At 36.7% G+C, this 23,776-nt stretch overlaps 1 protein-coding gene across 2 annotated transcripts in view; it reads right to left on the reverse strand.

The window, feature by feature from the left end:
• Positions 1 to 23,776, reverse strand: part of SUFU (SUFU negative regulator of hedgehog signaling) — a 62,799-nt gene that overhangs the window by 20,426 nt on the left and 18,597 nt on the right. Inside the window, exons 6-10 of one of the 2 annotated variants that reach the window (XM_039361644.1) lie at positions 22,131 to 22,203; positions 20,563 to 20,716; positions 18,879 to 18,990; positions 14,398 to 14,532; positions 13,014 to 13,152 (exon numbers count right to left, since the gene is read on the reverse strand). In XM_039361644.1, coding sequence (XP_039217578.1) covers positions 13,014 to 13,152; positions 14,398 to 14,532; positions 18,879 to 18,990; positions 20,563 to 20,716; positions 22,131 to 22,203 — 613 coding nt within the window. Of the gene's footprint in view, positions 1 to 13,013; positions 13,153 to 14,397; positions 14,533 to 18,878; positions 18,991 to 20,562; positions 20,720 to 22,130; positions 22,204 to 23,776 lie in introns of both variants that reach the window. The other variant, XM_039361643.1, reaches the window with a different exon arrangement.

A 23,776-nucleotide genomic window follows, 5' to 3' on the forward strand; every position in this document is an offset into this window, starting at 1 on the left:
TCTCAAACACATATTAGTATAATTGTATATGGATGTTCTTTTTCTACATCTTAAAAGTTATACAGAATTATATTTTTGTTTTTATTGACAATGACTTAATTTGTTCCCTTCATATATACATATATCCCAAAAAGGAGACTTTAGTACATAAATATCAATGCTAAAATGGTTAGCTTTCTAAAGTGCCACAGCTTCTGCTGCTTTCTATGCAATAACTTTCAAATAGATATTGCAGAAAACTTCATTGTCTTAGAACATGCAGGGAGAAAGAGGACTGAAGATATTCATTTCATGCAATGGGCTATAAGATCCTAAGGCTATCCACTGGTGAAGAATGTAAGCCTCCTATTTTTCAACTGCAAGTTTCCTTTCCTTACAAGTGATCCTACTTTCCATGAAGCATAAAACCTGCTGTCTCCTTTGCACAATCAGTCTTAATCAAGTTAAGTTAGTTAGGCAAAAAAGCCAAGATGCTTAGTGAACAAGAAAAATAAAAATGTATGGGCTTTTATACCTTTGATTCCAAAAGAGGATCAAGATCTTACTTTACCTAAAAATTATAGACCTATATCTCTTTTGAATATAGATTATAAAAAATTTTCAAAAATTTTAGCGAATAGACTTATGATTGTATTGAATCAAGTGATACATACTGATCAAACCGGTTTTATAACCGGGAGATATATGAAGAATAATGTTAGACAAATTATTAACTTAATAGAATATTTGGATAAAAATAATCAGATTCCTGCAGGTTTGATTTTTTTAGATGCTGAGAAAGCCTTTGATCAGTTAAATTGGCAATTTATGTTAAGGTTGGTTGAAGAGATGAATTTTGGGGATAAAATTTTGCAAGCTCTTAGAAGTATTTATCAAAAACAATCGGCACATCTTATAATTAATGGAGGTTTATCTCAGGTTTTTCAAATTGGAAAGGGTACAAGGCAGGGATGTCCATTGTCCCCTTTGTTGTTTGTTTTAACATTAGAAATTTTGTTGATTAAAATTCGTGAATCACCTAAAATAAAGGGAATAATGATTAATAAGAAAGATTACAAATTAAGAGCCTTTGCTGATGATTTGGTTGTTACTTTGTCTCAACCAACCTATTCAGTAGTAGAGCTGTTACAGATTATAAATCAGTATGGGCAAGTTTCTGGTTTTAAAGTTAATAATAATAAGACTAAAATATTATCTAAAAATATGTCTAATTTGGATAAGGAGATTTTAGTTAATTTGACAGGTTTTGAAATTGTAAAAAAGGTAAAATACTTGGGGGTTTATATAACTAATTCTAATGTAAAACTTTATAAAAATAATTATGAAATGTTATGGCTTAATGATTGGAAAAAATTGCAATTATCTTTGTTAGGGAAAATTGCTGCAGTTAAAATGAATATTCTGCCAAAATTTCTTTTTTTGTTTCAAATGATACCTATCTTAAAGAAAGAGGTAAATTTAGAAGAATGGCAGAAGGGTATTAATAGATTCATTTGGGCTGGGAAAAAACCAAGAGTTAAGCTTAAAATTATTTAAGATGTTCGAGAGAGAGGAGGACTCAAGGTGCCGAATTTGAAACTGTATTATGATGGTGGTCTTAACGTTAATTAGTGATTGGGTTAACTTAACAAATTCAAATATACTTTTTTTGGAAGGATGGGATTTATTATTTGGATGGCATGCGTATTTAATTTATAATAAAAAGGTGGATAGGGTTTTTAAGTCCCATGTTTTAAGAATTGCTTTATTGCGTGTCTGGAAGAAATATTATAGATTAAATTCTAGAATACCGTTGTGGGGAATTCCTGGGCATGCTATAGAGGGGATAAAGAAAGGAGTGAAAATGGATAGGATCTCTTATAAACAATTGCTTAAGTGGGAAGGGAATAATTGGCAATTAAAATCTATGGAGGAATTAACACAAGAAAATATTATTTATTTTTGGTTTCAGTATAGGCAATTATTAGAAAGATGGAGTATAGATCAAAAGGTGGGTTTTATTACGAAAGATGTGAATTTGATGAAACAAATTAAAGATCAAAGTCGAGCTCATATAAAAAGAGTTTATAATGTTTTAGTGGAATTGGATTCAGAAACAGAATTAGTTAAGGATTGTATGGTTAAGTGGGCTCAAAATTTTGAAGAGCCGATTTTATTAGATACATGGGAGATGATTTGGGTGAGGAATGTTAAGTTTACCCAAGCTCAAAATTTACGAGAAAATTTTTATAAAATGTTTTATAGGTGGCACCTTGATCCACAAAAGATGTCTCGTATGTATCCGAATCTACAGTCCAAATGCTGGAGATGTGGGTGTTTGGATGCAACGTACTATCATATTTGGTGGTCATGTAGAAATATAAATTCAGAAAATTTTTAATAGAAGGATAAAATTTACACCACAATTATTTTTGTTAGGTATTATTGAAGATTGTGATGGTAAAGAGATTATCTTAATGTTGAATTTTATTACGGCAGCAAGGTTATTGATTGGGCAATATTGGAAGAAAGATTCCTTGCCTACTTTAGAGGAATGATTTCTTAAAATTTCTTATTTATCAGAAATGGCTAAAATTTCGGCTTATCTGAAAGACCATTCACAAGAGAGATATAATTCTGTGTGGAAAAGATGGGTAAATTTTGTACAGAATAAATATGGGATTAGAAAGTATTATTTAGCCTTTGAATAATTTATAGTTTAAAGTAGTTATGGTTAGATTTGTTGTTTTTAATGTATTGGAGTTAAAGCATTTTTAATCTTTTTGGATGTATATATGGTTGATTGATGTTTATTTAATTTGTTTTTTTCTTGTTTTTTTTTTTAACCCAGTATTCAACTCTGGGAAGGAGGGGGGAAGGTTATGGGGGGAAGGAGGGGGGGAGGTATTTTATTGTAAAAAGTTTATAAAAATTTCAATAAAAAAAGGAAAAATAAAAATTTAAAACTGTTGTTTCTTTTTAAATTAAGAATATAGGCTGTTTAGAGTTATTAAAATTAGAAAGACATTCTAAAATCAAGCCTTTTTTAAAAAAAGCTTCTTGTGGCACCTAGAAGAAAATAGGATACTTTGCTTGACATGCAGGAAATGATGTATATAAAGTCACAAATTCTGGGAAAGCCATTAAATGTGAAATGTTTACCTCCAGATCTCCTTACTGGAATAGGCCTAGTGCACAATATGTTAAATCATTTCTAAACTTGTTTAAGCAAAGAGAAAAGGAGTATATAATGGGACTAGTAATGGCAAGAATGGAATGTGTTTGTTACCATATTTCCATTTCCATAAATGGCTAAAATTACTTCAGGGAGATTTGTGGAGGTGACACAAAATCCCAACACATGTCATTCTGCAAATCATTATGAAATACTAGTATTATCAGCAGAATCATAAAATTACAGGGCTGGAAGGTGACATTTAGACCATCAAATCCAATCCTGCTCAATGCAGAAATCTAAATTAAAGAGAACCTTCAGACAGATGGTTTTCTAGTGTCTGCTTGAACATAATTGAATAAAGAGAACCGTACCACTCTTTGGATAACTGACATTATTAATAAATTGTTTTTACTATTGCTATTTAAAAAACAAGCAATCAAAATCTGTCTTTCTGTAAGCCAAATCCATTATTCTGGATTCTACATTTTGAATGATAGTGTATAGATCTTGACTTTCTATGTGAATCACTCTTTAAGATATATCTCTCCTCAATTGTCTTTTCTCAAGACTAATTATACTCATCTCTTAAAGCCTATATTTTTAATCCTCTAATTATTTGTACTTCCCTTTTATGAACTTGTTCTAATTTCTCTGAAATTTTCTTAAACTGTGATATGAAAAATGGACACAATACTCAAAGTGAAAATATTATTTACCTGTAATTCAGAATGAGAAGATACAGCCTTTTTTGCAGTCATGTCACACTGCTGACTCATACTCAATCTGCAATTAATTAGTATTCTAATATATATATATACATATATACACATCAGTATTCTAATATATTTTTCACTTTTACTATTACTAAACCAGGTACTCATTTGATAATGGTGCATTTGTTTCCCAATGGACTCTGCATGGTTTACACTTGTTTTATATAAAAAAAATTATTGTTTTTTTTCCGTTTTTTTCCAGCTTAGGACACAACGTGGTGGTCAGGGTGTCAAATCATTCAAAAACAAAATCATATAAGTATAGCTCAAATTAATTATCAAAAATTAATGGGGATGGTGGGAGGGAGACCTGCGGGGTGGGTGGGGAGTTTTTGGGGGTGGAGGTGGGCCGGAACATCCCGGTTATTGTAGGGAGAGGTAGATATGGCGGGAGCCAAGGGGTGGGCCATCTTCGGGGAACAAGGACTCGCTGCATTAGAGCGATTACCTGTTCCGACCCCTTGGACTCTTCTCCAATACCTGGAGAGGGGGGTGTTCAGGACCCTGGCCTCAGGTTGCTGCTTCTTAATGCCAGGTCGGTTATTAATAAAGCCCCCCTCATCCGGGATTTGATACTGGATGAGGAGGCCGACCTGGCTGGGCCAAGAGGGAGGTGTTCCTCTCTCAGAGATGTGCCCAGACGGGTTTCAGATAATGCACCAACCGTGACTCCAGGGAAGGGGTGGGGGAGTGGCGATTCTTGTCCGAGAATCCCTGAGACCTCGCAGGATCCCAGCCCCAGAGGTTGTTGGGTGTGAGTCCCTTCTCTTGAGGTTGGATTCAAGGGTTCAGTCGTGTTTGTTGTTGACATACCTGCCTCCCAGCTATGTGACAACAGCCCTGCCTGAGCTGCTGGAGGGGGTAGCCAGGTTGGCGGTGGAATTCCCCAGGCTTATGGTGCTGGGGGATTTCAATTTGCCGTCACTCGGCGAATCCTCTGGTGTGGCTGAGTTCATGGCTTCCATGACAACCATGGACCTGACCCAGATAATTCAGGGTCCGACCCATAGGGGAGGACACACGCTCGACTTGGTATTCCTCTTGGGACAGTGGAGACGTGATTTCGATTTAAGGGGTATAGTCACTTCTCCCTTGTCATGGTCGGATCACTTCCTGTTGAGGTTAGATTTCTCAGTCCTACTCCCCCACCGCAGGGAGGCGGAACCGATTAGGTGGTTCCGCCCCAGGCATTTAATGGACCCGGAGGGTTTCCAAATAGCGCTTGGGGGTTTTCCTGATTGCCTCCTCCACGAACCGGCTGAGTCCTTGGTCGCTGTTTGGAATAAGGCGGCATCAGGGGCGTTAGACTGGATCGCGCTTTTGCGACCTCTCCGTGATTGTGGATCCCGGAGGGCACCTTGGTTTACCGAGGAGCTACGGGAGATGAAGCGTCAGAAGAGACATCTAGAGCGACGCTAGAGGGCTAGTAACTCCGAATCCGACCGGACACTTCTAAGAGCCTATATTAGGACTTATTTAGTGGCGATACGAGCGGCAAAATGTTCACATTTTTCCGCACTTATTGCATCTGCAGAATCTTGCCCTGCCGCCCTGTTTAGGGTGACCAGTTCCCTACTTAATGTTCAGGAAGCTGGGGAGCCCTTACAGGGTAGAGCGGAGGAATTTGTGCAATTCTTATCAGACAAAATTGCTCGGATTCGGACAGACCTAGACTCCGACTGGGCAGAGCCTTTTGAAATCACTGGGGCAGATCTTAGCTCAGTTTTATGGGATGAATTTGAGTCTGTGACCGCTGAGGATGTTGACAGAGCGGTGGGAGCAATGAGCACCTCCACTTGTTTATTGGACCCGTGTCCTTCCTGGTTGGTCTCGGTTGCCAAGGAGGTGACACGAAGCTGGCTCCAGGTGTTGATCAACGCTTCATTGAGGGAGGGGTCTTTTCCACAATCCCTGAAGGAGGCGGTTGTGAGGCCCCTGCTCAAGAAGCCTACCCTGGGCCCAGCTGATTTAAATAACTTCCGTCCAGTCTCCAATCTCCCCTTTGTGGGGAAGGTTGTAGAGAGAGTGATGGCGCTCCAGCTCCGACGGTCTCTGGATGAAGCTGATTATCTAGACCCTTTTCAATCTGGCTTCAGGCCCGGCTTCAGCACAGAAACCGCTTTGGTTGTGCTGATGGATGATCTCTGGCGGGCCCGAGACAGAGGTTATTCCTCTGTCTTAGTGCTACTTGACCTCTCAGCCGCTTTCGATACCATCGATCATGGTATCCTTTTGCGATGACTTGAAGGGGTGGGAGTGGGAGGCACCGTTTTACGGTGGTTCTCCTCCTATCTCTCTGGCCGGTCGCAATCGGTATTGGTGGGAGGGCAGAGGTCAACCCCGAGGCCCCTTGAATGCGGCGTGCCACAGGGGTCAGTCCTCTCTCCCCTCCTATTTAACATTTATATGAAGCCACTGGGTGACATCATCAGTATGCTGATGATACCCAGTTATATATCTCCTCTCTGAGCTCTCTCAGTGAAGCGGCCGATGTGATGGGCCGTTGCCTCGAAGCCGTGAGGGTCTGGATGGGGGTTAACAGACTCAGGCTCAATCCTGACAAGACCGAGTGGCTTTGGATTTTGCCTCCCAAGGATCATGTCGACTGTCCAGTGTTGACTCTTGCGGGGGAAAATATACCCCCTTTGGAGCGGGTTCGCAACTTGGGTGTCCTCCTTGATCCACAGCTGAATTTGGAACATCAACTGACGGCTGTGGCTGGGAGGACCTTTGCACAAGTTCGCCTGTTGCACAGTTGCGACCCTACCTGGACCGGGAGGCTCGCCTTACAGTCACTCACACCCTTGTCACCTCACGTTTGGACTACTGCAACGCACTCTACATGGGGCTACCCTTGAAAAGTATTCGGAGACTACAGTTGGTCCAGAATGCAGCCACGCGAGTGATATTGGGTGCTCCTCGATACACCCACGTTACACCTATCCTCCGTGAGCTGCACTGGTTGCCTATTGGTCTCCGGGTCCAATTCAAGGTGTTGGTCATTACCTTTAAAGCCCTATATGGCTCAGGGCCAGGCTATTTGCGAGACCGCCTACTACCTCATAGTTCCCTACGTCCGGTTAGATCCCACAGGCTGGGCCTCCTTCAGGCCCCGTCGGCCAAGCAGTGCCATTTGGCGGGGCCGCGGAGGAGGGCCTTCTCTGTGATGGCGCCCACGCTTTGGAATCAGCTCCCCCCGGAGATTAGGACCGCTCCTACCCTGTTGGTCTTCCATAAGCTACTTAAGACCTGGCTTTTCCGGCAGGCCTGGGGTTTATAAAACCTTACCCCTGGATGATTGTTTTTGTATTGTTGTTTTGTTATATTTTATGTGTTTTTTATTGTTAGCCGCCCAGAGTCCTTCGGGAGTGGGGCGGCTTATAAATTTTAAAAATAAATAAAATAAAATAAAATAAATTTCCTCTCTGTTTTCTAAATATAATATTGCTTATTAAAATTAATAGAGTTTTAGATAAAGTTCAATCAAACAAAAATCATCAATCACCTGCGATTATAATAATCTATATCCTGTTTTTAAGCTTTACTAATTACAGTTGTCATACTCCAATTATGTTTTAGTAAACATATAGTTGGGATTTCAGGTATCCTTAAGAATAGGTCATTCATTGAAACTGATTTTTTCCCTATCACAAATAGCTCTTCTTCTCTCTCTATTACAACATAGTTATCATATTTAAAATAATAACATAACTCCAACAGATACAGTTCTATTTTTAAAAATATATTCTATCATTTCATCAATCTACAGCTATAGAAAATCTTTTTAAGTCCTTGAAAAAGTTTACACCTTCAAATACTTATCAAGTATAATATCAAGAAATTCCCATCCTTCATTCATAATTAAATCAAACAAACTCTCTAAAGCCTTTTTAACCCATCAAGTAACATTTTATATCATGTTTAAACCTGACTCTAGCTTTCTTTCTATGCCAAGTTGGTTCCCATATTAAAGCTTTTCGGTTATCAAACCTCAAGATTTGATTACAAAAATTTCTAACCAGTTCGAACTGAACAAAATTTCCTTCCCTTTCTGCCAATATCATGTGAGTATTATATTGACTTTTACTCAATGTTATGGTTATAAGATCTGGAACCAGAAGTCCATGGTTTACACTTTTTAATTGATTGTAGTTTAGTTCCTAGCCTCTTGAATAAGCTTTTTACCTGGCTAATATTCTTTGTCCTGATGAACACACTGCTGTTCTATCTTCTGTAGACAAAAGCCACCTTATTTGCACTTCTGTGCTTTTTTTCAGTTAAACAACACATACTAATTTATAATTGTAATGAGAATTATCAATACTCCCTTATGGGGTCACTGTTGATAAATAAAATATCTCAAGGGCTTTATAAAATTCAGGCCTACTTTGCAACAGGCCACTTAACACTATTCAGCTGTGTACCAAATGACTGTTTAGAAACAGGACAAGGGTTAGCCAGGACATGGTTAGTTATGAAAACTCTTTATTCCACTTCAGGATTACTTCTTAACTCGATGATTCATTTATCGGTTCCTTGTTTAATTGTTTTGTGTGTGGGGAGAGACGATGTCTCTGTGTCAGTGTTGACTCCTGAGATTGCCTAGACAAGTCCCTACAGTTTTCTTGGCAAGATTACAGAAATAGTTTGCTATTGCCTCCTTCCTAGGACTTGGACGAAGTGTCTGGCCCAAGGTCCCCAAGATGGCTTCATTCCTAAGGTGGGACTAGAACTCATATTCTCCCAGTTTCTAGCCTGGTAACTTCACTACTACACCAAACTGGCTCTGGTTTAAACTAGAGCAGGGGTGTCAAACTTGCAACGTCACGTGACGTGTTGCGACGTATCGCAAATTTTTTTTCCATTGCTGGCAATGGGGTGGGCACAGTTTCATCATGACACATCCGGCCTGTGTCTAGAGCATGTCAGAAAATTAGTCAAATAGGTTTCTCTCCAGATCACTTATTTTTTAAATGGGGCATATTTCAGCTTTTTTTTTTTTTTTAACATAGGCAAAGACTTTGGGATATAAGCTCAAAGGACTTGATTAGTAAAACTAACTATTCTCCACTTCATTTAGGCATCTATCAAAATAATTCATGTATGGCCTCATACTTAACCAATCTACATCATAATACTTATCAGATCACTTTTGCAAAAGTACAATTAAAAGCCTTTCTAGCTCAAGTTCTATTAGGAAGATTCCAGATTATACCTTTTGCACAAAAATTCAGACCTCGAAATTACTCAGAATAGTGTCTATGGAGCACATATGTTTGGTTTGTGGACTGCATCATGATCTGAAAGACACCATTATTTTCCTTTTATTGATTTTTCAATGAGTCAATTTAAACCATGTGTAAGTAAATTTTCTTTTATATAATAATGTGACTCTGAGGGTAGCCAATTTTTTCCCTGCCATAATTAGACATAGGAAGAAATTATTTGCTGAATGACTTGTTTTTCTTATGTAAAAAATGTATGTTTTCTTTGTTATTTTGTTTGCTCTTGGTTCCTTTGACTATAATAAACTTACATTCATTACTGCTTTGATATATTGCCATACCTTTACTGTAGTAAAGTTTGACATTCCGCCTTCCATAATGCTCTTTGATACATTTCATAACAGAACATGAGTTATTTAATGCTTTGTTGCTAATTTTATAGGATTGGAAAATCCTGCCAATTTACCCTATTCTTAAGAGAATTTCAAGCAAGGAACTTGATTACAATCTATGTTATCTATTAATATTAAACATCCCAATCTATAGAGTTACTAAATATTGTACTTTTGTATTACCACTCACTGCACTGCAAAATATTATCACAGTTTTATTATAATCTATCATAGTGCACTCCTACTTTATCTTAGTTGTAAGCTGGTTTATCATTTATTATTTCAGTTTATATGACACTTCATATAAAACACTTCAGTCCACAGACTCAGCAATTAATCTTTCATTAGAGTAATTAGGTTTCAAAAATGCAAAGACAAAGATAGTTAACCCAAAGATAGTTAACAATAATAAAATTATTTTGTCTTACATTATATTTAAGTATATTATAGTACAGGAGTCTACTTTTTGAATTCTAATTCTGTCATCCTTCCGCCTATATCCAGCTATATCAGAGCAATACAAACTGTATGCATGTTTTCTGTTGATAAACAGCTTTTGATTGGAGTCCTCAGTCAGCATAATTAATAACATCTTGACTAGAAGTTAATAATAATAATAGTAAAGTTGGAAGGGACTTTGAAGGTCATCCAGTCCAACCACCTTCTCAAGCAGGAAACCTATATCATTTTAGACAAATGGCTATCCAGTCTCTTCTTAAAAACTTCCAGTGTTGGAGCATTCACCGCTTCTGGAGGCAGGTTGTTCCACTGGTTAATTGTTCTAACTGTCAGGAAGTTTCTCCTTAGTTCTAGGTTGCTTCTCTCCTTGATTAGTTTTCATCCGTTGTTTCTTGTCCTGCCTTCAGGTGTCTTGGAGAATAACTTGACTCCCTCTTCTTTGTGGCAGCCCCTGAGATATTAGAACACTGCTATCATGTCCCCCCTCGTCCTTCTCTTCATTAAACTAGACATACCCAATTCCAGTAACCATTCCTTATATGTTTTAGCCTCCAATCCCCTAATCATCTTTGTTGCTCTTCTCTGTACGCTTTCTAGAATCTCAACATCTTTTTTACATTGTGGTGACCAAAACTGGATGCAGTATTCCAAGTGTGGCCTTACCAAGGCATTGTAAAGTGGTATTAATACTTCATGTGATCTTGATTCTATCCCTCTGTTAATGCAGCCTAACACTGTGTTGGCTTTTTATAGTTATAGTTCAACAGGTTGAAAAAGACATGATTAAAGTACAAATCATATCATGATATCTCTAAGTTCTTGAGAAGAACAAAGATTCCACAATGATAAAACTGAAATAATTCCTACATAACAGCATCTTTTTGAGATGTGAAAATTATCTAAACAATTGCCTTCTTTCATAAGAACCAATTAATCAATGAATATCATCAAACTCATATTTCTATTGCTACATCTTTAAGGAGGATGAGTATCAGAGGGGAGCTTGATTTGTTTTAAAAATATCTGGAGAACATTCGTGGTAAAACAAAGTATAAATCCCAATATGTAAACACTTGATCTCTACAAGACTTGCACTTATTAAAATTAATGAATGTAAGTCAGATATTAATGGTTCATTGATGCAGAATATGTATTGAATGCAAAAAGTCCCTAATTCAATCTCAAGTAGCGATTAATGAGACAAACCTCTGCTTGAAACCTAAGTTATTCCTACCAAGTCAGAAGAGATCATGCTGAGCTAAACAAATGAATTATCTGACCTCCTGTAAGGCAACTTTTTATATTTCATAGCATTGAAGCTATTTTGTAGTGCTTAGCTTATTATTCTTGTGTTAAGCTTTTAATATATATAATGATTTTATTTATAGAGAGCATAGAATTGACAGGGGTTTCAAACCCCTGATGCATGCCAAGAATATTTGGTGGAAAATGTTTTTACAGGATTAAGTAAAAGTTACCAAGCAGCTTGGTGCTTTAGGAAGAACACTGAGGATAATGAATTACTGAATTTTGCTCCAACCTAATTTAGGCTGCTTTGAATCACGAAGAATGAGTGGAATAAGTATGGATTCCAAGTCTCTTGATTGAGACATGTTGAGTTCTTCTCCCATTCAGCATGGCTTATCATAATACAGACAATGGAAGGCAGTTTTCTTCAGTTCTACCTAAATTAAAGACCAGCATTGTCAAGAGGTGTATAAAACCTATAAAGGTAGCTTTTCAAAAAAAGAGCACACCCAAAGCCAACAATTTCAGACTATCCTTTAATTATTATGAAAAATCCCTGGTGCTACATGTATTTATACATCCTAAGCGATAATTCCTTTTGCTAATTCCAATAAAGCTACAGAAAACATAACCAGAACATGGACCTACTGTTGACTCATCCATGTGTACTTGAAAATTCAGTTTCACAGCAAACAAACTAAAGACATTCTAGTCAAAAATATAAGCAGGCCATTACCTGTAGGCAACATTAAAAATACGAAATACTTATAGAAGGTTTGATTGTGACTTCTAGAGAAGCTAAGAACAGAAGGACTCAAAGTAAAAAAATAAATTTAACTTTGGAAACCATGTTAAATCAGAAATAGCTGCATAATAAGATTTCTTCTTATTCTTTTAAAATTAGGTAGAGATTATATATTTAAACTCTCAGCTTTTGGAAGTGTATCTTGAAAAAAAAATGCTTAGGAATATATGGGCCTTGTGAGCTACATACACCATAATTCAACTAATTCCTCACAAGACTGTTTGCTGAGTCTGCTACTTTATTCTGTGTTTTAGTTCTACTTCCTGTCTTGATTAGTTACCATGGGAAATGCAAGAAGTCACAACAGAAGGAATTTACAAAAGATGCAACAACATATTCAGTGCACAGGATTCCCAAGATTTAATCAAATATAAAACAAAAGATAGAAAGATGCAGTAATAGTGTGTTTTGTGGAACCATAACTAGTTTTCTAGAAAACTGTTTAAAAATTCTGCCATTGTTTCTTCTAAGGGAAGAAGGAAGAATTCGGTATATTCTTAAAAATAAGCCTCTTCATGCTAACCTAAAGATATTTTGCAAGGCTACTTATTTTGGCTTTCTTTTTGAGTTTTTAACAGGTTCAAATATTGTAGGATTGCCTTTTCAATTGCTGCACACTGTTTGAAAACAACAGTGATTACAAAGGCAACTGCATTGCAGTGGTGGAAAAAAGAATTAGAGGATACAGAGTTTGTAAAATGTTCTGGGATTTGGGAAGAGAAAACTGCTGTTTACATAGAGAAGAGTATTAAAAACTGCCATTTCTTTTTGGCTTAAAATTCCACTTTCTAAATACTTAAAAAATGTTAAAGACTTCAAAAGCATTCTTGGCCTAAAATAATACAGCAAAACCAAAAAAAAAAAAAAAAAAGATTAGTAAGAACTTAAAGCAGCTGAAACAAAAAGGGAGAAATAGGTTCTTATTCATAAATAAAAAATATAAAAATAAAATACCTGTAACCAGGGTCCATGTGCTGCATATGGATGCTCCTCTGTAGCAAAGGCCCCTTCAACTCCTGTAGATACAAAAGTGATTGCTGTATCTCCTGTAATACTTTTGTATGTAAAGTGCCGACCATGTAATAATCTGCCTCTGAAATAATAAACAAAAAAATGACTTTCAAATCAATATGGTCTTCCCCTTGTGGCATTCTGTCACGTCACGTACTCCTCAATACATATAATATTTTAGGCCCATAATTTTAGAGTTCAAGAAAAAAAATGAAATAGAGATGAAGGAAAGAAAACAACTATAACTACAGTAATTACAAATCTAGTGGAATGGATAAAAAAAGAAAATTCATCTAAGTTCCAATATACACAAACTGCAAACTCAATGACTTGTATCACAGAACAAGCCGCTTTCACAGTACAATGATCAATGAAATGAAAGAGATGCAGTTAAATGAAAACAATTCTATATCTCACCTATATTTCTCTCTTCCAGACACATTCCATCTAAATGTAATGTTTGTTTTTTTCATAAACAAAAAGGGTATTTGAATAGCTAATTAAGATAATATATGTGTGCTGGAAGATTTCCTAAGGTTACCAGGAAAACTCTCTATTTTAGAATTCAAGTAAAAAGATATAATAATCTAATTATATAGCAAAATACAAGATTGTGGTAAGATTATATAGCATATTATAATATGCTAGAATTGTTAACAATCAGTTCAGACACTTGAGACTTGACATATTAAGAGTTAACCAAAGCCTTGAAATGCAGATAGTCCTCAGGTTACGATGGCAATTAGGACCAGACTGCTGTCACTAAGCAATGTGGTATAAAGCATGATGAAGTTAACGTCAATTACCAATGACAATCCAGACAGCCCAGCTTGCTCTCTTAACCACAAAATACACATTAGGAGGCCCTGTGCAGGCCACACACAAGTTGGAGTGAGGGGGGCTAAGATGCAAGTGCAGGGAGGCCACAGGAAAGAGGGTGTGGGTTGCGCAAAACAAAGCGTCTTGTCCTTTCAAAGACTTTATACAGCCATTTCAAGGTCTTCCCCTGTTGTTTGAATATGTGTGCTTTCAGGGAAGATATCTGCACTGGAATTACTATTTTAGTAAAGCAATGTCTCTTGAAGGATCATGCCAAATCTCTGAGATATAGCACTTTCACATTTTGAACAAAGGCACATTGCTCATTTCATGCAGTACCCTCTGAATGGCACTCCTCAACCCCAATGGGCATATAATATTACATGCTTAAATGCTTTGTAAACATATTCAGTTTAGCCTTTTAAGTCTGTTTGAAAAGACCTCAGTAATGTAGGGACAACAGAATGATCCTTACAGCCCCTCATACGAAAACTAACCTTCTACTCACCTTAAACAAAGTGGAATTAATGCTCCTGATTCCTGGTTGAATTTTAGGTGCACGCTCTCAAGCTGTCTTGTGCGAATTAGTTCATGAGGAATAATTGCTGCTGAGCTGTCACTTTCTAAACTGTCCTTACGACTCCTAAATCAAAGAAGGTATTGGATTTTATCCCATCTTTTAAATATATTTTGGGTCAACTCAAGGTGGAGAATAACCTAATATTCCTGCCCCCTATTTTCACCACCATAACCACCACCACCATCCTATGAGGTATAATGAGTAGAGAGAGAGAGTGACTCGCCCAAAGTCACTCAACCTTCACGTCTAAGGGAGGCCTAGAACTCTCAGTCTCCTGCTTTTTAGTCCAGAGCCTTAACCACTATACCAAACTGGCACTGTAAATCCTTAAGCGGAGAATTACTGGAGCAATATTTAGGTTGTAAGACTTAACATATTTTACAAAATATATATGAGGCCTTTATATCAGCTCTGTGTGTAGAGTCCCCTTTGCTGAGATTTCGCCAACTTGTTTTATTTTGTATATAATAATTTTATTATTATTAATTATCTATGACTTCAGTTCTGCCATGGGTGGATTTGATCTTTGCACTACCTGGCTGGTGAATGCAGCGAGAATATTGAGAGCTGGATCTGGGGTGTACTTAATACTTCACAGGAAAGATGCACTTTTGACATACCTGAAACTTGTGCTAAGTAAATTTTTAAAAAACCCACAGTCCAATCCATTCCAACCAACGGAAGTAACAATTTATTTATGTCAGACTTAATTGAGATTTCTACATATAGTATTAGTAAAAAAGAGTCTCAACTGAATTTTCTTAATGGTTAATGTTATCCTATATGGTTAAGTGGTTATGGTTTTCTGACCATGGTAAATTATCTTGCTCAGAATCAACAAATTCAACACTCAGAACAAACGTTGCCTGGAAGTAAGGTTATGAACAAAAGCCTGGGATATCCAAATCTACAGAATATCTTTAGCACTGTGAATACACCAAGTACAGTATAAAAATTGTTTGTAATTTCAGGAGCCGGTATTAAATCATTATGTTTTGTCACATATTTTATCAAGATATATAGTTATATTTATATCCCAATATTCTGGATTTCTGCCAAACAAATTATTGGCTTCAGTGGAGATGTTTATATTAATAATTCTTTGGAACAAACTATAAACTAATTCTAACTTTAAAAATAAATGAATCTATTATTAGACCTTTGTTTCCAATTCAGCATTTTGTTTGCATTTTACTCTGAAAGTTATCCTGCCTAATTTCTTCACTTGACCACATTCTATTGAATTTTACCTCTGACCAGATAATGGTCCTGGGACAAGCTTTCCTAAAACTGATCTTTCATTAAAACCTGTTAGATCCAGCGGCTGACATCAGGAGATTTCTGTTTATAGAGGTTTTTCCATTTTCTTTGTATCTGAAATGAAGGCCTTCTCTTTGCCTTGCCAGTTCTTAAGAAAGAAGGGTATTGGCAGGGCCACCCACATATAAGATTTTCAATAACCAACACTAAGCTGAATAAAGAATCAAGTATTCTTTCTTTCAGCTTGAATGAAAACCATGCATGGTCCCGGGGAAGAAGACAACCTAGTTGAGGGGGTGATGGAATTTCTAACACTTTAGGGAAAATCAGGGGGAGCCTAAGAACTTATTACTGCAGCTTTTTTTCTCTGCAAATGTACCTTTGAAAGCAGGAGCTTAATACAGGTTTTATATCGGGTGTTTTCAGTTTTATTTCTACTTATTTTTGTTATGTTCATTTTTAGGATTATCATCTCTTACCCTCATTTATTCTTGCACACATAAAGTACTCTTAATCAGATCTATTTAACACAATTTTTTTCAGGTTTTCATTAACTAATATACTTTAAAAACCACCACATAAAATTCTCCACTCAACCAACACAAATAATTCGTGGATTCTCAGCTTATATCCATAAAGAAATGAATAAAACCTGACAAGAGCCGTGACTTCTGTATTAGGAAAGAGAAGATGCATTTAAATGAGAGCAATATGCCGGAAATGCCCCAGCATGAGACTGCATATCTAACATTTTATGGAACTAGAAGGAATCTGAGATTAAAGCTCATTCTGAATGACTGAAGGATTGTGGGAGGTGTAAGTGTGGGCAGTTGTCAGATTAATTCTTCAGATGATTAAATTCTTTTGTAGTCAATGTTTGAAGTCTCTTCATTTTTAATGAGTGCAATGCAGCAGTTACCAAGGTGACTTTTGCTGACTTTCAACTATTTCTTCCTTCTGTTTTCTGTTCTTACTATCAGACTGAATTGGTTTCTACATCTTATGAATTAAGATGAACACTGTTAGCTGTACTGCTGTATTAAATTTTAGTTCTGGATTTGGGTAGCTGAAGCAAAGCTAATATTCTGCAGGAAAACCACATCTCTACTGTTGCTAAGAAAGCAATAGAAGCCACAGTCGCATAAACAAATTTGCAATCATCTTTGGTCTTCCTGCAATATTAGAGAGAGATGTTATAAACCATGTCATTTGAAGGCAGTCATTATCAATTCTCCAGGGAAAAAAAATCAACAACTGCTTGCTACACAGTTTAACTACCCTACACTTTTTCTGCGGACCAGAATTTCAATCTGAGAGACCAAAGTTTCAATAAAAGTTTATAGTCCAAGTAAAGAAGAAACTAAGATTTGCTATGACATACATTGTTTAAGAGATTAAAGCTTTCTAATAAAATAACAAACTAGGGTAATTATCCTTAAATGCTGACTATTTTTCTGAGCTCTACTATCTGGAGCATTTGATTCAGAGACAGAGAAGTGGACGTGCACAAATACAATATTCCACTGCTACTTGTTACTTAAATTAAAAGTTCTAAAAAGTAAATTAAAGTTACTTAACTCAAGAGTCTTCATGACTTACTGTGCTATATTTTAACAGACAATTAATATAAAAATATCAGAAAACACTGATACCAAAGATCAGCGCTGATTGGGTAATGCTGAAAAAATGATATATTTGCAATGCTGCACTTACATTTAAATACTTCCTTTGTTATATACACTTTAATCTGGACAAAAAGTAATGATATAATAATTTGTTTATTTTTACAACAGAGGACTAATAATAACTAAAGTTAGAGATACAAAGTTACAGAAGAGATATAAAATGCTAAAGTTATATTGTAGCATACCGTCTGTTCTAAATAGCTTTTACTATATAAGGTTTCAGCCAGCTCTTCTTCCAAGGAGAACAATCTATGACTATTAGCCCAGGCATCATGTTCTACACACCACCGGTTCACTCTACATTATTTAACTTCTGAGAGCACCCAGTCCCTACAGGGCTAATATGGCGGTGAGGGGGGAGAGGAGGGAAAAGATTGTCTAGATATTTTCTAGTTCTATCAACCTGAAAGTTCTTCTAAAGGTGAAAATATTTCCTTTTTTTTTTTTTACAAAATTTGGCTGCAATCCTTGGACGCTCATAACATTACAAAAAGCGACACGCAGAACCTAATGTAATGTTAATAAGTCAAACAGCCAACTCAGGGTACAGACAAAAAAACTCTCTTTGTTAACATTGAGTATTTCAGAGTTTACGTGAAAACAACTATCCTTTGTCTACTTGTGAACAATAATATACTATTATTCATATTATATAGAGGGCAAAGGAACATTTGAAACTGAGAAAAAAAACTTAAATTATTTTTTTGTTTACACACACACACACACACACTTTTATACCTAATGTACACAAAAGACCAAGTAACATGACCTAAATGCACTTACTTCTTGTGTATCCCATATTGCTAGTGATGAAGTGATGAGTTCTCTTTCATTGGTGAACTTGAAAAAGAGGCTGGATCATTGGTTAGAGATATTTGTTTATTTATTTATAAAATGTATTGGCTGCCCATTTTACCACATAAAAATCTCTCTCTCTCTCTCCATCCATCCATGCATACATACGTTAAAACCATATTCTAAGAGATCCTGCACTGAGCAGAGATTAAATGACTTCTAAGGTCATTTCTGTTTTATGCTACTTTAATTTAATGATGCTTACCCAGTGGAGTAAATACCAAGCAGAGATTAGCATTCCCAAACCTGAGTATTTTTGCAGAAATTGAAATGTTCTTTATTTAGCCAGGTTTTCCACTGACTCTTTTCAACTGCCCTAATTATAAATAAGTTGTTATTTGTGTTCCTTTGATTATTTAAGCCATTTTTACTGTTTTGTTTCATATTTTGTTATATACTGTATATCCAATACCACTTTGGTAGTTTCTAAATTTAATTTTCTAAATTAAAAGCAGTATAAAATGTTGCAAATCCATTGTTAAATAAAATATATTTGAAGTATAGTACCAACAAACATTATATACAAAAAAATAGCCTTTCCTTCCATTATTATCTTAAGAAAAACTCATTCTTTCTCACTTCAAGATTCATCTATAAGACTAAACTTACGGTGCTCTCTCACTGTTCAATCCATTCTGCCTCTGAGTATTAATTGGGGGCAAAATTGGCTTGCTGTTAATCTCTAGTCCCCTTCGTAGAGTTTCTCGAATTTGCTCTGTGTCTGAAAATTCAAAAATGTAAAAATAAGGTTAAATATAGATGAGGTGATCTTTCAAACAGTAGATTGGAATACTAAAACAAAGACCATATACTTCCTTTTTCATGTGTATATCAAAAACCCTAGTTTCTTGCAGCAAACTGGCAACTATGATTTCTTTTCATTTAATATAAACAACAATCCCAAAACCTAAGCTTTGAGTAATATTTCAAATTATGATTTTGGGAAAACATTAGTCACATTGCACTGAATGAAGCATTACAGTATATAATAGCAATGTTGGTCCTCTGAGTTTACCCCTTTCCCTATGAATGGGAAAATGCTATAGAGTTAACACAAAGTCACAGGCATTGGTATACAAATTTTTCAGTACTAAAACCTATGCTTGTAAAATATTACACCCTTTAACTACAGTATTTCCTAAATAAACAGTTTAGAACGAGAATTGTCTTTCTGCAAATAAAAGATTTCTTCAATTACAGAATGAAATTTCAGGAGACGCTGCAATGAGAGAAAAGGAGAAGAAAATTTCTGTGAATTTGCCCTGCATCAGTAACTCCCATGTTGTTTTCAAGACTTACCTCACTTTTTGACTGACAGTGTGCACTACCCTGAAAATGATCTTACTCCATTTGTTATCAGCTTGTACTTACAGGCTTTATAATGTTTAGTTCTATGACATTCTATCTGCATAGCCACACTGAAATCATGACAATAGAAAAACCCAGAGTTGACTATTTTTATGCCTCCTCCCAGATGTTTGCCCTTCTCTCTGCAAAAAGATTCAAAATGCAATTGGCCGGGAAACAGAGTTTGCCTTCTTCACTTGGGGGGAGGCAACTGCCTGTCAGCAAAAAGCTCCATTTTGGCTGCTAAGGAAAGGGTATATAGGGAATCTCTGCATAAGTACTCAATAAGAGTCAGGGGAAGAGATCATTATAGATGTTCTTCAGGGTAAACTGGGAGATAGTGAGCTTCAAATGGGGAATGGAAACTGACATATATGTTCAGTGAAAAGTAAAATTATGTATATTTCCATAAGATTGTACAGTATATGTGGGGGTGGAGTAGGGGGTGGAGGCTTATCTATGAACATGTGTGCACAACCTTGCATCTGGGTAAAGACTGGTTTTCACAGTACTGACAAAGTTTGTTGAAGACCTAACTTGAAATTTAATATATTCTTGAGCTGGAAACGGTTGCCTAGCTATAATACTGTTTATTTAAAATAACTTTTAAAAATCTGCTTATGCACAAGGTCTGAGTATATTTGGAAAATGCTTGCCTTCTATTTTCACTTTCACTGGGAAATAAATATTTTAACTTTTAGAATTGACGTCAAAAATTTGCTAGGTTTCTTGGTATGGTAGCCATATTACTAAGAGATCCAGGAATCAATCTGTCTGTCTGTCTGTCTGTCTGTCTGTCTGTCTGTCTATCTATCTATCTATCTATCTATCTATCTATCTATCTATCTATCTATCTATCTATCTATCTATTTCCTCACAACCCTGTGAGGTGGATTGGGCTGAGAGAAAATAAACCTTAGACTGGTCTGATCAAAGTTTAACTTACCTTTTCCAGACAATCGTCGAGGATGTGTACCAATGCAGATACTTCTGCTGTCTTCATCGTCCTCTGGTGGCCGGCTAAGGTCATCCCAGGCACATTTTGCACTGACACCGCTTAGATTTGAGCCATCTGTTTCAATCCCTTTATCAACTCGGTCCTGCTTAAAAAGATCCCAAACAAGCAAGCATTTGAGAATATAGTTCTGTCATTACAGGATCTAATATATATATATATTATAAATACTAAATGTCTGAGAAATTAAGAGCTGCAACACTTATTTTCACTGCTCTAAAGACACAAAGGTTAGCCGCAAATCAATGCCGATGAATACAATGGGCTTAAAATGCAGAACATACTGTAGCTCTGCCCAGTGTAATGTCACTTACACTGCTTCATGGGATTTTTTTCCAGCCCTATCTAGAGATACTGAAGTTCAGTAGTTCTGCATGATGAAGCCTATGCTCCATCACCAAGCGATGGCAGTATGTCTGAGTTGCCAGTTATCATTCGATGTCTTGAGTCATAGCATTTAATTCAAAACTACATTTCACGAAAGTGTAGCATTGATTCAAAGGTTTAATGAATTCCAACCATTAATCCTCCCAGCATGCTTCACTTCCAAAATCAATAGCAGAAAGAGATATTCCTGCATCTCATGGAAACTACCGGTTCAAAAAATGAAGAAAACGATTTGTCTTCAATTCTAACATTCACCACCAGATGATGCTGTGAAACTAACTCTTGGCTTCTAAAGTCAGTAGCAGTAACTGCAGCAGTTTGATATGAAAATAGAAAGAAAGAAAAGCGATTCAATTTTCCTTCTCACATGTACAACCTGGTCTGCTTGATAATATCACTGAAGAAACTGTCAGAAACTACATATCCATCAACTATAGGTTATGATGTTTGGTATACTGAAGGAAGACCTCACTCTGAAAAGTTTCACATGCAATATTCCAACACAGTCAATGGTTACAAAGATCAATTTCAGCATGCTAGTCTATTTCCAACCCAGGAGTGAAGGGTTACATATAGTTTTTCAAAGCTTTTGAAATCCTTATAGTTATCATAAATCATATTGATTTCTAGAAAAAAGACAATGAACAGATGCCTTTCCATTTATATCCCCCAACTTCCCCCAAGCACACAAGGTATCAGGGAATCTGCACATGATTGGCCCTTTTGTTGATTCTGTTTTAACTATTTTTACTGCATGCCATCCAGAGTCATTTTGGAGTTGTGCAGTTTTACATATGTCAGAGATGGATGGATGGATGGATGGATGGATGGATGGATGGAAGGAAGGAAGGAAGGACGGAAGGAAATGATGCCTGTGACCCAGTTCAGTAACAACAGGGAAACTAATCTGAACTGAGCCATTTATTGACCATGGTTCCCAAGGATTGGAAGCATGAAGACTCACAAGTCAAAAATTGGTAGCAAAGCAACAAAATAACTGACCATTTTTTCTGAGAACATTCAAATACAAGGAGAGAATTGTTTTGGGTAACAAAAGTAATTGTGTCCATTTGTCATGAAATATCAATAAACTAAATAATTAAAATGCATACTTGCAGATGTGGATCTATTTCGAATATTGTTTCCCCACGTCGCATATCTGTGATTAACCATGGACCTCCTGCTCTATAGATGTACAAAAAAACAACAGTTAACTGCAACTATTCCCAGAATTTTAGGGTGTCTTGTGCATCTTTACTAACTGTATCTCAGACCATAAAATGCCTTCTCAGATTCTCTTTGCAGGCTATCAAATTTGTACAGATGTACATAATTCTTTAGGTATCACAATCCTAAGGGAATATGGTACCTAAAATATTCTCACTCTGAAGATATTTATTTTCCCCATGTTACCTAACCTAACCAATAGAAGAGAATATTTTGTAACTCAGGATTGAAGTTTGGGATCCCTGGTATTCTCTAAATTTGGTGGTTTTCTTGCAGACATTTAATTACCGAACTAGGTAAGCTCATCAGTGCAAGACGGGACTGTGGATTGATCTCATTTTATATATTATAGGCTTGTTCTCTCAGTGTTGGTGAGAATGATCTTGGTGATTCCTTGATTAGGCTGTTCCTTACTCTTAGCTTGTTTATCTGACTTGGTAGTTCCCCGATTGAGGTATTTATTTCTTGATTGTTGGTCTAGTGTTCATCTTGATTTTAATCTTTGCTCATCTGGATGTTGATTGCTGTGTTTTGGTCTTTTTTTTTCTTTTTGGGGTTTTTGATTGCCTCTTTTGAATGATTGTTGTTGTTGTTAACTGCAAAGTCGTGTCCGACCCATCGCGACCCCATGGACAACGTTCCTCCAGGTCTTCCTGTCCTCTACCATCTTCTGGAGTCCATTTAAATTCACACCTACTGCTTCAGTGACTCCATCCAGCCATCTCATTCTCTGTCGTCCCCTTCTTTTATTGCCCTCAATCTTTCCCAGTATTAGGCTCTTCTCCAGTGAATCCTTCCTTCTCATTAGGTGGCCAAAGTACTTGAGTTTCAACTTCAGGATCTGGCCTTCTAAAGAGCAGTCGGGGTTGATCTCTTCTAGGACTGACCGGTTTGAACGCCTTGCAGTCCAAGGGACTCGCAGGAGTCTTCTCCAGCACCATAGTTCCAAGGCCTCAATTCTTTTGCGCTCAGCCTTTCTTATGGTCCAACTTTCACAGCCATACATTACAACTGGGAAAACCATGGCCTGGACTATACGCACTTTTGTTGGCAGGGTGATGTCTCTGCTTTTTAGAATGCTGTCTAGATTTGCCATAGCTTTCCTCCCCAGGAGCAAGCGTCTTTTAATTTCTTGGCTGCAGTCAAGAATGAATGATATATAGATGTTATTTCTCTCTATGTGCCTATTGGTGGCTGATTTGAGTGTCATGCTTCCAGGAATTCTCTAGAATTTTTGGACTTGGTTTGGTCTAGGATGGTCTGTTTTCCAGCTGAAACTATGATTAAGTCTGTCCATGTGTTGTGAAGTAAAGGAGTTTTCATCACATCGTCTGACTGCTAGTTGTTGTTCATGGATGTGCTCTGCTAGTCTTCTGTGTTTGTCCTACACAGTGGCTGTTATAGTCCTTACACTATATGTTGCAGATGGCTCCTGCTTTTTCTTCTGGGCCTGCTAGGTCTTTTAGTTTACTTAGGATGCTTTGGAGGGCTTTAGTTGGCTTGTGTGATATGTTCATGCCATAAACTAACC

Source organism: Crotalus tigris, unplaced genomic scaffold (assembly GCF_016545835.1).
Source record: "Crotalus tigris isolate CLP2741 ecotype Arizona unplaced genomic scaffold, ASM1654583v1 scf7180000019328.220996217465:2438092, whole genome shotgun sequence".
Taxonomy (NCBI): Eukaryota; Metazoa; Chordata; class Lepidosauria; order Squamata; family Viperidae; genus Crotalus; species Crotalus tigris.